The sequence below is a fragment of the Muntiacus reevesi genome, chromosome 1 (genome assembly GCF_963930625.1).
Source record: "Muntiacus reevesi chromosome 1, mMunRee1.1, whole genome shotgun sequence".
Taxonomy (NCBI): Eukaryota; Metazoa; Chordata; class Mammalia; order Artiodactyla; family Cervidae; genus Muntiacus; species Muntiacus reevesi.
Genome location: NC_089249.1, coordinates 93,620,370 through 93,633,725, shown reverse-complemented (window position 1 = coordinate 93,633,725; position 13,356 = coordinate 93,620,370). Strand labels below are relative to the sequence as shown.

Sequence of the window (13,356 nt, the reverse complement as noted above, 5' to 3'; positions counted from 1 at the left end):
TCACTTATAGTGAGAAGTGGGACCCTGGGATGGGAAATAAAAAAGGTGGTCAAAAGGAGTAGGATCAGAAGCTGGACCCAAACAACCTAAAATATCTACTTAAGAAAGGTCACTCCAGTCCCTGTGGGGTAGGTGGCTGGGAGAAGGAAGAAACTCTGAGCAAGGGCACCGTTCAGGAGGCTATTGCAATAGTTAGGATGATAAAGGGAACTAAAATAGGACACATACTATGGAGACTGGAGAAGAGATATGGATGAGATATTCGGAGGCAAAATTACCTGCCCTTGTAACTGTTAGAAAGGGGAAGGACTTCCCTGGCGGTCCAGGGGTTAGGATTCGCCACTTTCACTGCTGGCCTAGTATTCAAGGGGTTCACTCCCTGGTTGATCCTGCAAGTTGCACCACGTGGTCAAGAAAAAAAAAAAAAAGAAAAAAAGAAAGGGTAGGTATAGTGCAGGGTTGAGTCAAGAATAATTCCCAGGTTTGGGATTCAAGGATTGGGTGAATGAAAGATGTAGGGTTCTAAGAGGAAGTCTGAAACCTTTAGTACTCACTTCCAACAGGCCCCATTCTTTCATAGGAACAGTTAATACTTTCTCAGTGTTTTATAAATTTCTAAGAAAAATGCATCTGAGGACCCCTTCCCACTGAGGTTACCAAGCCAAAGTCCTACCTCTTTTGGAATCTGAATCATCACTGTGTGTGTGAGAGAGACAGAGAGAAAGAGAAGGGAAGTGTGAACTGGTGAGAGATAATGACCAGAATTATTATATCAGGACAAAGGCAAAAGTTGGGGTTAGATGCAGAATTATCTTTAGATTTGGAATTGTAAGATTAGGTTCCAGAAACACTTACATTTGGAGTTATGATTCAGACTTTGTTATAGGAACTCATTTGTTCAATAAATACTGGGCATTGCTTTTTTCCGGCAAGGAATATTGACGAGAACAAGAGAGAATAGATCTCTGTCCTCATAGAGTGGGAGAGACAGACAATAAACATGATTTCAGCTAGTGATAAGTACCATGAAGAAAAGTAAACCAGAACAAGGGAATAGAGTGATGAGAAAAGCTGGGGAGCTGCCAGGATGAGGGAGCTATCTCAGGCTGTTCAGGAAAGTCCTCTTTGAAAAGGTGATATGTGAGCTGAGACCTAAAGTTGTCGTTCTTGAGATGGTGGTGGGGAAGGATAGGAGCAACACACAGAAAACGTTAAATTTGAGCTGTTAGACATCGAAGTGGAGGTGTTGAGATGGAGGTACAAGTGTGGAGATATGAATGTGGGAGCTGTCAGTGCAATTGCTGGTTCCTATCCGATTTCTTTTATCAGGGTTAACCGTGTGCCAGGTACTGTGGGAGGGGCTGGGGTCACAAAGAGGAAACCACACAGACAGATACTATGCAACGTGGTCAATCTCCGAGAGCGCAGGACGAGGCGGCGAGTTGGGGCGGGACACAGTGGGGATCCGGAGCGGGGCGAACGCGGAGTCAGGGCCCGGAGGCGGGGAGCCTGACGCACAGGGCGCATCACAAAGGCAGCGTTGTGAGGCAGCCAACGCTGGGCGCTGGGCGGGGCGGACCCGCCCACAGAGGGCCGTGGGGCGAGGCGGTGCTCCCACCGTTAACCCGCGGCGCCCTCTACAGGTCGCAGGCGGCGACACGCTGGTAGCCTCTGCTTTCCTCTCCTCCCTTTTCCCGCCATCCTCTGGTCACATTTTTTTTGTTGTTGTTGTAGCTGTTTCCGAGTCTTCAACTTCCCCTCCTCTTCCAGGCCTGGCGTGTCACTGTCTTCACGGGAAGACTGCCAATAAAGTTTTTCCTCTTCTCGCTCTCAGGCTCCCAGCCTCGCCCCAAGTACCGCGAGATCCGGCGGCGCGGCTACCATGGCGGCGGCGTTTGAAGACCCGGCTGCCTTAGCGACCGTGGAGACCGCTATGTCAGCGGAGCGTGCGGCCGCGCAGTTCTCGGCCCCGGAGCCAGCCCCCCGGCCGGTGCGGAGCCTGCGGACGGCTCACGACATCAGCGGCCCGCGGACCCGCACTGGGGATGTGCTGCTAGCGGAGCCGGCAGACTTCGAGTCGCTGCTGCTGTCGCGCCCGGTGCTGGAGGGCCTGCGGGCGGTTGGCTTCGAGCGGCCGTCGCCCGTGCAGCTGAAGGCCATCCCGCTCGGGCGATGTGGACTCGGTGAGGCAGGGGGCACTGGAGGGGCCAGGAGGGCCGGCGGTGGGGCTGCGGGGGCGGGGGGGGGGTCGAACCATGGCGAGGGCCGGGAAGGCCCCAGGGCTGCTGCCTGCAGGGGCACGACAACCGCATTCCGCGAGCCTCTATTTCCTACACTGTCGAACGGAGGCGCAGTACTGAATTTGGAAATATTTAAGGTCCATTCCACTTTACAAGTGGTTCTATGTTTGAGAAAAGTAAACAGTAATAAGGATCTCAGATGAGATCATCTGGATTAGAGTAGGCCCTAAATCCAGTGACAAGAGTCTTTATAACAGAGAAAGAGAAGAAAGCCAGAAATTGGAGTTACACAGCTCCGCGCCAAGAAATGTCTGAGCCATCAGAAGCTGGAAGAGACTGGGAAGAATTGTATTGATAACCATAGAGCCTTTGGAGGGAATGTGACCCTACGATACTTTGATTTCATACTTCAAATTTCTGGTTCTTAAGCCTAAAGAAGAAAAGAAACGGTGGGGGTTCAGGGAAGAGGCCTGTTTCTGGATGTGGCTTCATGCTTTTTTAAGAGTTAAGGGTAAAAACCAAAGTGTCAACGATGTGATCTCTCTGGAGACCCTTCTAGTTCTGGGATTGGTACCTAAGTTTCTTCAGTCCTAGCTAACTTTTTTTCCTTCTCAGATTTAATTGTTCAGGCTAAGTCTGGAACTGGGAAAACCTGTGTCTTCTCCACCATTGCTTTGGACTCTCTTGTTCTTGAGAACCTAAGTACCCAGGTGAGTTTAGCTCAGATGACCCAAAGGAGGGTATGTTATGTGGATTTTACTACACGTCAGATGAAATACCAGTGGCTCCTCAGAGACAGAAGTGAAGTTGGTGAATGATTCCCTTGAGGCATATGACAAGTATACAGGGAAAGTAGACATTGAGGCTATTGAGTGGTGGTGGTATGGATGGGATAGTGACGAAATAGAAGTTTAGAGATTTCTGTTGTTACTACACATGTTAAATAAATCTGCCATGTGTGTCAATTTTGTCATTTCTTGAGAATACAGATAGGGATTTTTTTATGCTTTTATTTGCTCACCAGATTATGGTGAGATTTAGTATTTTGCCTGATTGGTGGTAATGAGGTGCTTGGCTGTTGTTGGTAATTAGGTGGTTCTTACAGTGAATGTATTATACTGATCTCCCATTTTCTAGATTCTCTCAGAGTATGTCTAAGATGGCCTTACCCAAATTAACAGGAGATTTGGATTTGGGGATCATTTCTTCGACAAAGATTTGTTAAAGATTACATGATTTGCCCATGTTATCTATAAACAATTATGCCAGGCACTGGGGATATCTTTTTGAGTCCTACCTTATATATTTATAATGCTGACTTGTTAAAGGTGTATTTTATGTTTTGCTTTTTTTTTTAGATTTTGATCTTGGCTCCCACAAGAGAAATTGCTGTACAGATACATTCTGTTATCACAGCCATTGGAATAAAAATGGAAGGGTTAGAGTGTCATGTGTTTATTGGAGGAACTCCATTATCACAAGACAAAACCAGACTTAAAAAGTGTCATATTGCTGTTGGTTCTCCTGGTAAGACATCAGCACCTTTTAATTACTGGGCTTTTAAGTAACTGAGCACTTTTATATGGCAGTCTTTGATAACTATGGCAATTATTTTGAGTATTAAAGATGAAGAACATTAGTGAGATATAAACACATAACTGGATTACCAACAGAATTTGTAAAGTCTCCATTCCTAAGGATGTTTAGGAACAAGTATGGGATAGGCTTTTGAAAAGAAGAGTATTGAGATGACTTTCAGGAGGCCCTAAAGCCAAGGATTGGGATTATTCTTTGCTTCTGTATTGTTTTTCAGTCATGAATCACTCAGAATCACAATCTAGCATTCAGTGCCTTACAGATCTTAACAGGAATAGTGTTTATTTTCCATACATATTGGTGATGAAATGTGAGGGAAAAACAACAGATTTAGGCAAGGTCAGAACTCAAGATTTCTAATTTGTGGTTTAGTGTGTAAATAGAGAATAGTGAGGGTTGGCTCAGATCAGCAGTTCCACCTGTTAAGGAGAGTAATAAAATTGGCTCAGATTTCCACAAATTGGTGCATTATCGATATTTGAATATGTTTTGTTTTGTTTTCTGGAATTTAGGCAGAATTAAACAACTGATAGAACTGGACTACTTGAATACAGGCAGTATACGTCTCTTTATTCTTGATGAAGCAGATAAGCTTTTAGAAGAAGGCAGCTTCCAGGAACAAATAAAGTAAGGAAAATAAGTAACTTGACTATTTAAATGGTGCTCCAAAGTGTCTGTCTTTGGCTTTTCTAAGTGGTGATTACCATCTGAATAGTTTTCAGAGTGTGTTTTTCTTTTATTTTGCAGTTGGATTTATTCTTCCTTGCCTGCAAGTAAACAGATGTTGGCAGTGTCAGCTACTTACCCTGAATTTTTGGCTAATGCTTTGACAAAGTACATGAGGGAGCCCACTTTTGTAAGACTAAATTCCAGTGATCCAAGTCTAGTAGGTGTGTATAGATATTGGATTTGTTACTTACTGGGTTTGTTCACGATATTCTGGAGCTTTCTTTCGTTTAGCTGTCTATTGCTTTCATATTTGCTTTATTTAGCAAATAGGTTTGTTTTAACAGAAGACTCTTCTTTATAGGTTTGAAGCAGTATTATAAGATTGTCAATTCATACCCTTTGGCCCATAAGATTTTTGAGGAAAAGACTCAACATTTACAGGAACTTTTCAGCAAAATTCCATTTAATCAAGCCTTAGTCTTTTCTAACTTACACAGCAGGTACTGTACCTTAAAAGTCATCTGGGGAACTTGTGAAATACAAGGATAGGTGTGGGCAATATTTGTAAAATTATAACCTTCTGTGTTATTTTTCATAGAGCACAACACTTGGCTGATATCCTTTCTTCTAAAGGCTTTCCTGCCGAGTGCATTTCAGGTAACTTCACGTCTTAACTTTAATCTTTATTGAGTATCCTGACTTGAAGCTTCTCCAATGTCAGGAGAGATACCACTTCATAGGTTGACTTGTTAATGTGGGGTTATACTGAATCTTTAGAGTAAAAGGAATTTCAGGTTTATTTTCACTGAGATTTGGTTATACCAATATCCTTGTTTTTTAATAAGTAACATGGTTTATAATATAATATTAGAAAACTTGAGTTATATCCACAAATAACTAATTTTATAAAAACAAAGCCTTTTTTTTGTCTTAAGATAATCATTTTAAAATTGCTAAGAATTGCTGACTAAATTGACTTTTATGGTCTCTTGGAAGGCAAAACCAATTGATTTTTCATTTATTTATTTATGACTGTGGTGGGTCTTCATTGCTGTGAAGGCTTTTCTCTAGTTTCAGTGATTGGGCTTTTCATTGCAGTGGCTTCTCTTGTTGTGGAACATGGACTCTAGGCTCGCAGGCTTCAGTAGTTGCAGCTCCTGGGCTCACAGGTTCAGTAGTTGTGATGCATGGGTTTAGTAGCTGCACAGCATGAAGGATCTTTCCAAACCAGGGATTGAATCCGTGTCTCCTGTAGGCAGATTCTTTATCACTGAGCTACTACCAAGGAAGACTCAGAACTGATTGACTTTTGACACAAAGCTGAATTATTACTGCTGACCTAGGAATGGAAGATTTAAAGGAATTTTTGATCAATGAGAGCCTTTTTAGAGTTTTGGTTGCTATCTCAGCTTAGTTTTTAACCTGTTAGCATAAGCTTGTTTGGTGATGATATATCCCATGGACCAATATTTGGACTGTAGATCACACTTCAATACCAAATTGATAAGCAGCTGATTAAGGAAATTTTAGTTTGCTAAGAATTGTTAAACCTTATATGTAACTTTTAGATATGATGTTATATCTGCAGACATAGCCTAAGTCACCATTTAAAACAATTTTGAGGGACTTCCCTGGTGGTCCAGTGGTTAAGACTCTGCAGGGGGGCATGAGTTTAATCTCTGGTTGGAGAACTAAGATCCCCACATACTGCAGCTCGGCCAAAAAATAAAAATAAGAAAAAAATTAAAATTGAATTTTGAGTTGATTGCCTAACTATATTTTAAAAGATTCTGACTTTAGGTCTTAACCTAGATTTCCATATAATGACAGAATTAACTTTGGTTGTTATATTTTTAAACTGTTAAGACTGGGTATTACTATTTTTGCTTTTTGTGGATTTGACAAATGTATATTAGCTTGTTTTATGTGGCTTTATTTCTGGATCTTTTTAGGCAACATGAATCAGAATCAGCGTCTTGATGCTATGGCTAAACTGAAGCAGTTTCATTGCAGAGTCCTCATTTCCACAGATTTGGTAAATTTCCTGTTCAGTTTGGGTGACTAATCCATCTGGACATATTTTCTGTTATCAAATGTACAGATTTCAACTATTATTTTAGGTGGGTGTATCTGACAGTAATACCAGAAGATAATCATATTTCCAGTGCTGGGGAATATGTTTTCTTAAAAATGTCTTTTGTGTTTTTATCTTTATTCTTGAAGTCAGTTACTCATTAGAAACAAATTTTCCTTTGCTCCTAAATATCTTCCTGTTCTTAATTTGGCTCTTGGTTATACTAGAATAATAGTGTGTCCATTGCAAACAAGCAATTGTTCTTTTCTTCAATTCAAGACTTCCCGTGGAATTGATGCTGAGAAGGTGAACCTAGTTGTAAACCTGGATGTACCATTGGATTGGGAGACATATATGCATCGGATTGGCAGAGCTGGCCGTTTCGGTAAAAAGAAAAAAGTTGGGATGCTTTCTCTAAGAGGAGGAAGCTGTAATGTGGCAAGTGGACTTGGAGTGTCATTTATATGAAACTGACTTACTACTTAACATTCCTTCGATGCTTTAGGTACTTTGGGACTGACAGTGACCTACTGCTGCAGGGGAGAAGAAGAAAATATGATGATGAAAATTGCCCAGAAATGTAATATCAATCTTCTGCCTTTACCAGGTATTTTTTATCTGTTTCATTTGCTGTTGAAATAATGGTAATGATGATAGGCCTAATAAAAATAATAGCAAACATAGAGTATTTATGATGTGTAATGTTCTAAGTATTTATAAGTATTTATGTGTGCTAACTCATTTAATGCTCACCACAATCCTTTGAGTTATGTGCTATTATTATCTGCCTTTTGTAGAAGAGGGTACTGAGACAGAGAGGTTAACTATTTGCCTAAGGTCTTACAGTTAATAAATAGTAGGGAGAAAATTGTAAGCTAACAATATATTTTTCACACATGAAAAGTGAAAACTATATTTCTGTTGTATTAACTCCATATTTTACTTTGTAGCTTTCAAATTTGATTTTATTCTTTTATATCAAGGATGTATCTTACCTTTTATGTTGCGATAAAGATAATTCTTGTCATGTTCTCCTTTGTTATTATGAGGAAGTATCTTTAATTTGAACACTGTTCTGAAAATGTTTAAGTATTTTCTTTTGATTTTAATGAATCATTTATCAAGCTGCTTTTTAAAAGTGCCATCTTGGAAACAATGCATGTTTTGAAACTATTAATGATTTCTTGAAAACTTTTTTAAAAACCGTAAACTCGTGTGTGGAAATCTGATTTATATGCTGTACAGCTGATCCTTGAACAACATGGGAGTTAGAGGTGCCGAGCCTCCGTGCAACATAGGTCCCTGTGTGACTCAGAGTCAGCCCTCCGTATCTGCGTTTCCACAGTCACTGATTCGGCCAGCAGCAGGCTGTGTGGTGCTGTCATACGTAAGGGACCTTCAAGCCCTCAGTCCAAACCTGTGTTATTCAGAGGTCAACTCTGTGTTACTGTGTGCATGTTAGTGTGTTCAGTTCAGTTCAGTTGCTCAGTCATGTCCGACTCTGTGACCCCTTGGACTGCAGCACACCAGGCCTCCCTGTCCATCACCAACTCCTGGAGTTCAAACTAATGTCCATTGAGTCAGTGATGCCATCCAGCCATCTCATCCTCTGTCATCCCCTTCTCCTCCTGCCCTCAATCTTTCCCAGTATCAGGGTCTTCAAATGAGTCAGTTCTTTGCATCAGGTGGCCAAAGTATTGGAGTTTCAGCCTCAGCATCAGTCCTTGAAATGAATATTCAGGACTGATTTCCTTTAGGATGGACTGGTTGGATCTCCTTGCAGTCCAAGGGACTCTCAAGAGTCTTCTCCAACATCACAGTTCAGAAACATCAATTCTTTGGTGCTCAGCCTTCTTATAGTCCAACTCTCACTTCCATACATGACTACTGGAAAAACCATAACCTTGACCAGACGGACCTTTGTTGGCAAAGTAATGCCTCTGCTTTTTAACATGCTGTCTAGGTTGGTTATAGCTTTTCTTCCAAGGAGCAAGTGTCTTTTACTTTCATGGCTGCAGTCGCCATCTGCAGTGATTTTGGAGCCCCAAAAAATAAAGTCAGCCACTGTTTCCACTGTTTCTCCATGTATTTTCCATGAAGTGATGAGACCAGATGCCATGATCTTAGTTTTCTGAATGTTGAGCTTTAAGCCAACTTTTTCACTCTCCTCTTTCACTTTCATCAAGAGGCTCTTTGCTTTCTGCCACAAGGGTGGTGTCATCTGCATATCTGAGGTTATTGATATTTCTCCCGGCAGTATTGATTCCAGTTTGTGCTTCATCCAGCCCAGCGTTTCTCATGATGACCTCTGCATATAAGTTAAATAAGCAGAGTGACAATATACAGCCTTGACGTACTCCTTTTCCTATTTGGAACCAGTCTGTTGTTCCATGTCCAGTTCTAACTGTTGCTTCCTGAACTGCATACAGATTTCTCAAGAGACAGGTCATATATATATATAAATGCACACACACACACACACACACACACACACCAATACCAGTTCAGTCACTCAGTCATGTCCAACTCTGCGATCCCATGGATTGCAGCACGCCAGGCTTCCCTATCTATCACTAACTCCAGAAGCTTACTCAAAGTCATGTCCATTGCGTCAGTGATGCCATCCAACCATCTCATCCTCTGTTGTCCCCTTCTCCTCCATACATTATATAGATACATAGCTATATACATATATAGATATTGTATAGTTATATAAATATATACTTATATCTACATGATTTTCTAGAAAATGGGATATGTTATTGAATAAATAGAACAATGAATATTTACCAATATGTTTCATTCCTTTAGTGATTTTTACAAAGCTAGATTAAGCACAGGTCTGGGAGTACTGTGAATTTTAGTAGTTCTGGCTTTGTGATAACTCATTTTATGATCTTTTTACAGATTTTTTAAATTGCTCTAAGCTTATGTCCTGGTTTACAGAGTGCTTTTAGAGTAGATGGTCTTTAGGTTCTCTGAGACTATATTTTGTTAATTCTCTCTATAAGTCTATTGATAATCTTTATAATTATACATATAGAAAAAAATTGAAAATTGACATATGAGGGGTAGGCCTTGTGGTAGGATTCAGTGTCGTAACATCTAGTGATAAAAAAAGTTTTTGGTTACTGGAAAATGACATGTATTTGGATCTTTATGAAGTGTTAACAGAGCCCTGAAATTGTAAGAAAATGATACTCATGGTGTTAGATCTATATTGGACTAGACACTTGTGTGACCACAGACTGTTCAGGTGAGTAGCCTGGAGCAGGATTAAGAGGGAAATTGACCTGAATGATAGATCTCTGCAAGCAAGAGATATCATCTCAGTAGGAATCTGAGTTTAGTCAGAGTTTCTAATCAATGAAAAATGAAGAGCCCCAGCTAAAGAATCCAGATCTGAGGGAATGAGTAGTGGGTACACACACACAGACCCCTCATGCGAAGAGTTGACTTATTGGAAAAGACCCTAATACTGGGAGGGATTGGGGGCAGGAGGAGAAGGGGATGACGGAGGATGAGATGGCAGGTTGGATGGCGTCACCAACTCGATGGGCATGGGTTTGGGTAGACTCCAGGAGTTGGTGATGGACAGGGAGGCCTGGCGTGCTGCGATTCATGGGGTCACAAAGAGTCAGACACGACTGAGCGACTGAACTGAACTGAACTGAATTGAACTGACACATACATGGAACAGCACCAGCAGTGACAGGTGAGATCTTCGTAAAGCTGAGGCTCTGTGTACTTGGTCTAAGGTGAAAATTGGTCACACTTTGGAAAGACCTGAGTGCAGGTAGAAGCAAATTGTCACACCTGGCTGGGAGAGGAGATTCAGAGGGTTGGAGCCAGTAAATTTTTTTAGATTTACAAGTGCCATTGATATCACAGATCTTTTCACAGTCATCTATCTGTCTTTTTTCCCCTGTGAAGATTTTTGCCCTCCACCATTGAGGGCAATGATTTTTCCCTGGTAGAATATAATATAGGGTGGCAGATTTACTTGGATGCAGAGTTGCGGTTGTAATATTTCCCAATTGGTAAGCTTTAGGGAGCATGATCTGTTTTCTGATACCTTTGTTTTGCTGCTATGAGTAGTGAGATCACAGGGAGGAGTTGGTGAGAGGGAGATGACGAGGGGTAGGAAAACTGCTACATAGGCACACCTCACTCCTAGAATCAGTTCTTTTCAGTGAGAGGTTAGAGGGTGATATTGCTTATGAGTATGGGATGGGTCTTGTGTATTTAATCAGCAAAATTCTTTCCTGTGAGGATTACTTTAGGTTTTTTAAAATACTAATATATTAAGCTTCTTAGTATATTGTTAGTGTATTTTGTTTCTTAACCCTTTTGACCATGGAAAGCTTTATTAAACCATTCAGAAAATGCTGGTCTAAAGCAACTTGAGAATTTAATACTTTTAAAATTTCTTTTATGTAGATCCTATTCCTCCTGGTCTGATGGAAGAATGTTTGGATTGGGATGTGGAGGTTGAAGCTGCTGTGCATACATATGGTTTAGCAAGTGTACCTACCCAGCCTCTAAAAAAGCACATTCAAAAAATAGAGAGAACCTTTCAAACTCAGAAAGCTCATGGTAAACACATGGCTTCATCTAGAAATACTTCTGTATCTGCAGTATCAGTGAAATCAAAAAATAATACCAAACAAAAACTTCCTGTGAAAAGCCATTCAGAGTGTGGAATCGTAGAAAAAGCCATGTCACCAAAAGAACTGGCCTGTGCAGTACAGTTGGAAGAACAAATGAAGAATTCTGTTCAGACCTCTGTTGAAAACCCTACTAACATTCAGCACCAAGTCAAAGAAGCTTCTGTGTCACTCCCCAAAATTCCTTGTCTGTCTGCCTTTAAAACCCATTTGCCATGTATTTTGACTTTTGCAGAATTGGTGGACGATTATGAACATTTTATTAAAGAGGGTTTAGAGAAACCTGTGGAAATCATCAGACACTACACAGGTCCGGGGGATCAGTCTGTGAATCCTCAAAATGGTTTTGTGAAAAATAGAATTACTGAAGAGAGAGTGCAGATATTGGCAAGTAGCAGCCAATCTGGAGACTCTGAGAGTGACAGTGATTCTTACAGCTCAAGGACTTCTTCCCAGAGCAAAGGACATAAGTCATACTTGGAAGTTGCTTCTGATACTCAGCTGAAAGACTCGGAATCTATTCCTGTGGATGGCCATATCTCTTTGGAACAGCCTCTGAATGGAAATGACACCCCTAGCCTAGTAGAGTATCAAGAATCAACTGAAATCCAAGTAAAGTCAAGGCACAAGGAGGGAGCTAACCATAACCAGAGAGCTAAGCAGAGCCGAAGAAACCTTCCTAGGCGATCTTCCCATCGATTGCAGACAGAACCCCAGGAAGATGGTTGGTATGACTGCCATAGGGAAGCACATCCAGGTTTTCCTGGCTCGTATCAGGACTATGAGGAGTACTGGAGAGCTTACTACAGGGCATGGCAGGAATACTATGCTGCTGCTGCTCAGTCGTATTATTGGAATGCTCAGAGGCATCCAAGTTGGATGGCAGCCTATCAGATGAATGCTGTTTACCTACAAGAAATGATGCGTGGCAACCAGCGACAGTAGGCTGTCCCTCATACCGTCTGGGCATATCAAGTGATTGCCATCCTCCTTGACCTATAGTGGAGTGGCGTATAATGGCACAATTTTTTGAGGAATTGGAGAAGTCTTGAGGCTTTCTGCTGGGACATATCTATTTTTCAGATTGTTTTGAACTAAATCAACCTGATGTAGGTCAAGTGTATTATCTTTTTAAAGATCTTTTTAAAGAAATTCCCTGAATTAGATTCTTGAAAGAAAATTTGGGGGACATAAAGCTGAAGTTCCCAGGGTGCCATTTTCTATAAGCCATTCTCAAAAGAAACATTGAAAAAGACTTATACCACTGTTTACTTTAAAAGAAATAAAAACCTTGAGATTTGAAAGGTAATGCTAGTTTATGTTGTGGAGTTCTTTCCAAAAGTCTCGGGCTGCATTTCCATAGAGGTGTGTTCTTAGAGAAATTTGTAGCATGGTAGATCAGAAAACTGCTTCTCCTTTTGGGAATAAACATTGATTCAGACTTTCCCAAGGTCCTTGATTTGATGCTATTTGCTTCCAGTAAAAAAAGAAACTCAGCCAAGTGTGGTGACATGTTTATTGTTCATCTTTTGATGATGTCTTATTTTTAAGATTATGGAAGCTGTCTATGTTTTTGATATGCATTAAATAGCTAAGGATCAGTGGCTGTCTTTTTGTTTCTCAAGAAAAGGAGCAGCTCTTCATCTTTGTTGGTTTTTGGATCCTTTTATGAATCTGATGAAAGCTATAGATTTGTCCCAGAAAATTTCTCATTCTATAAACAAGAATTTGTTTTCAAAGGGTTCATAAACCCTTTGGAGCCCATCTCTGGGACCCAGATTAATAGCTGCCCTACTCTGCTAGTTAGTAGGCTAAGGGAAGTTTCTAGCATTTTTCTGAAATTCTGTGTCTATAAATTATGATTTGGAAAAATGTAGTCGGAAATTACATATTCTTTAATTTCTTTATAGCATTCCTTTTATGAATTCGTGTTTGGTCCCCAATCCTTTCTGTGAAAGGGATTTGTTGTGAGAGAACCACCTATGAATAGAGATACGTATTTACTTTTTAAAAGGGAAGCTCTCCTTTCCTGTGTACATACTTGTCTAGGCAGTATAAACATTTTCCCCCAGGGCTGTCAGCAAACACCTACAGCCATTATCATTAACTG

The 13,356-nt window shown here is 40.8% G+C and overlaps 1 protein-coding gene across 1 annotated transcript; it reads left to right on the top strand.

Moving 5' to 3' along the window:
• The first annotated feature begins 1,789 nt into the window (after window positions 1–1,789).
• On the top strand, window positions 1,790–12,708 carry DDX20 (DEAD-box helicase 20). The gene is made up of 11 exons (XM_065907002.1): window positions 1,790–2,183; window positions 2,856–2,950; window positions 3,599–3,767; window positions 4,349–4,463; window positions 4,584–4,726; window positions 4,867–5,005; window positions 5,104–5,162; window positions 6,458–6,540; window positions 6,859–6,964; window positions 7,085–7,186; window positions 11,020–12,708. Exons 1-11 carry the CDS (start codon window positions 1,883–1,885, stop codon window positions 12,189–12,191), a joined length of 2,484 nt encoding a protein of 827 aa, XP_065763074.1. The 5' UTR covers window positions 1,790–1,882; the 3' UTR covers window positions 12,192–12,708.
• The last annotated feature ends 648 nt before the right edge of the window (window positions 12,709–13,356 follow it).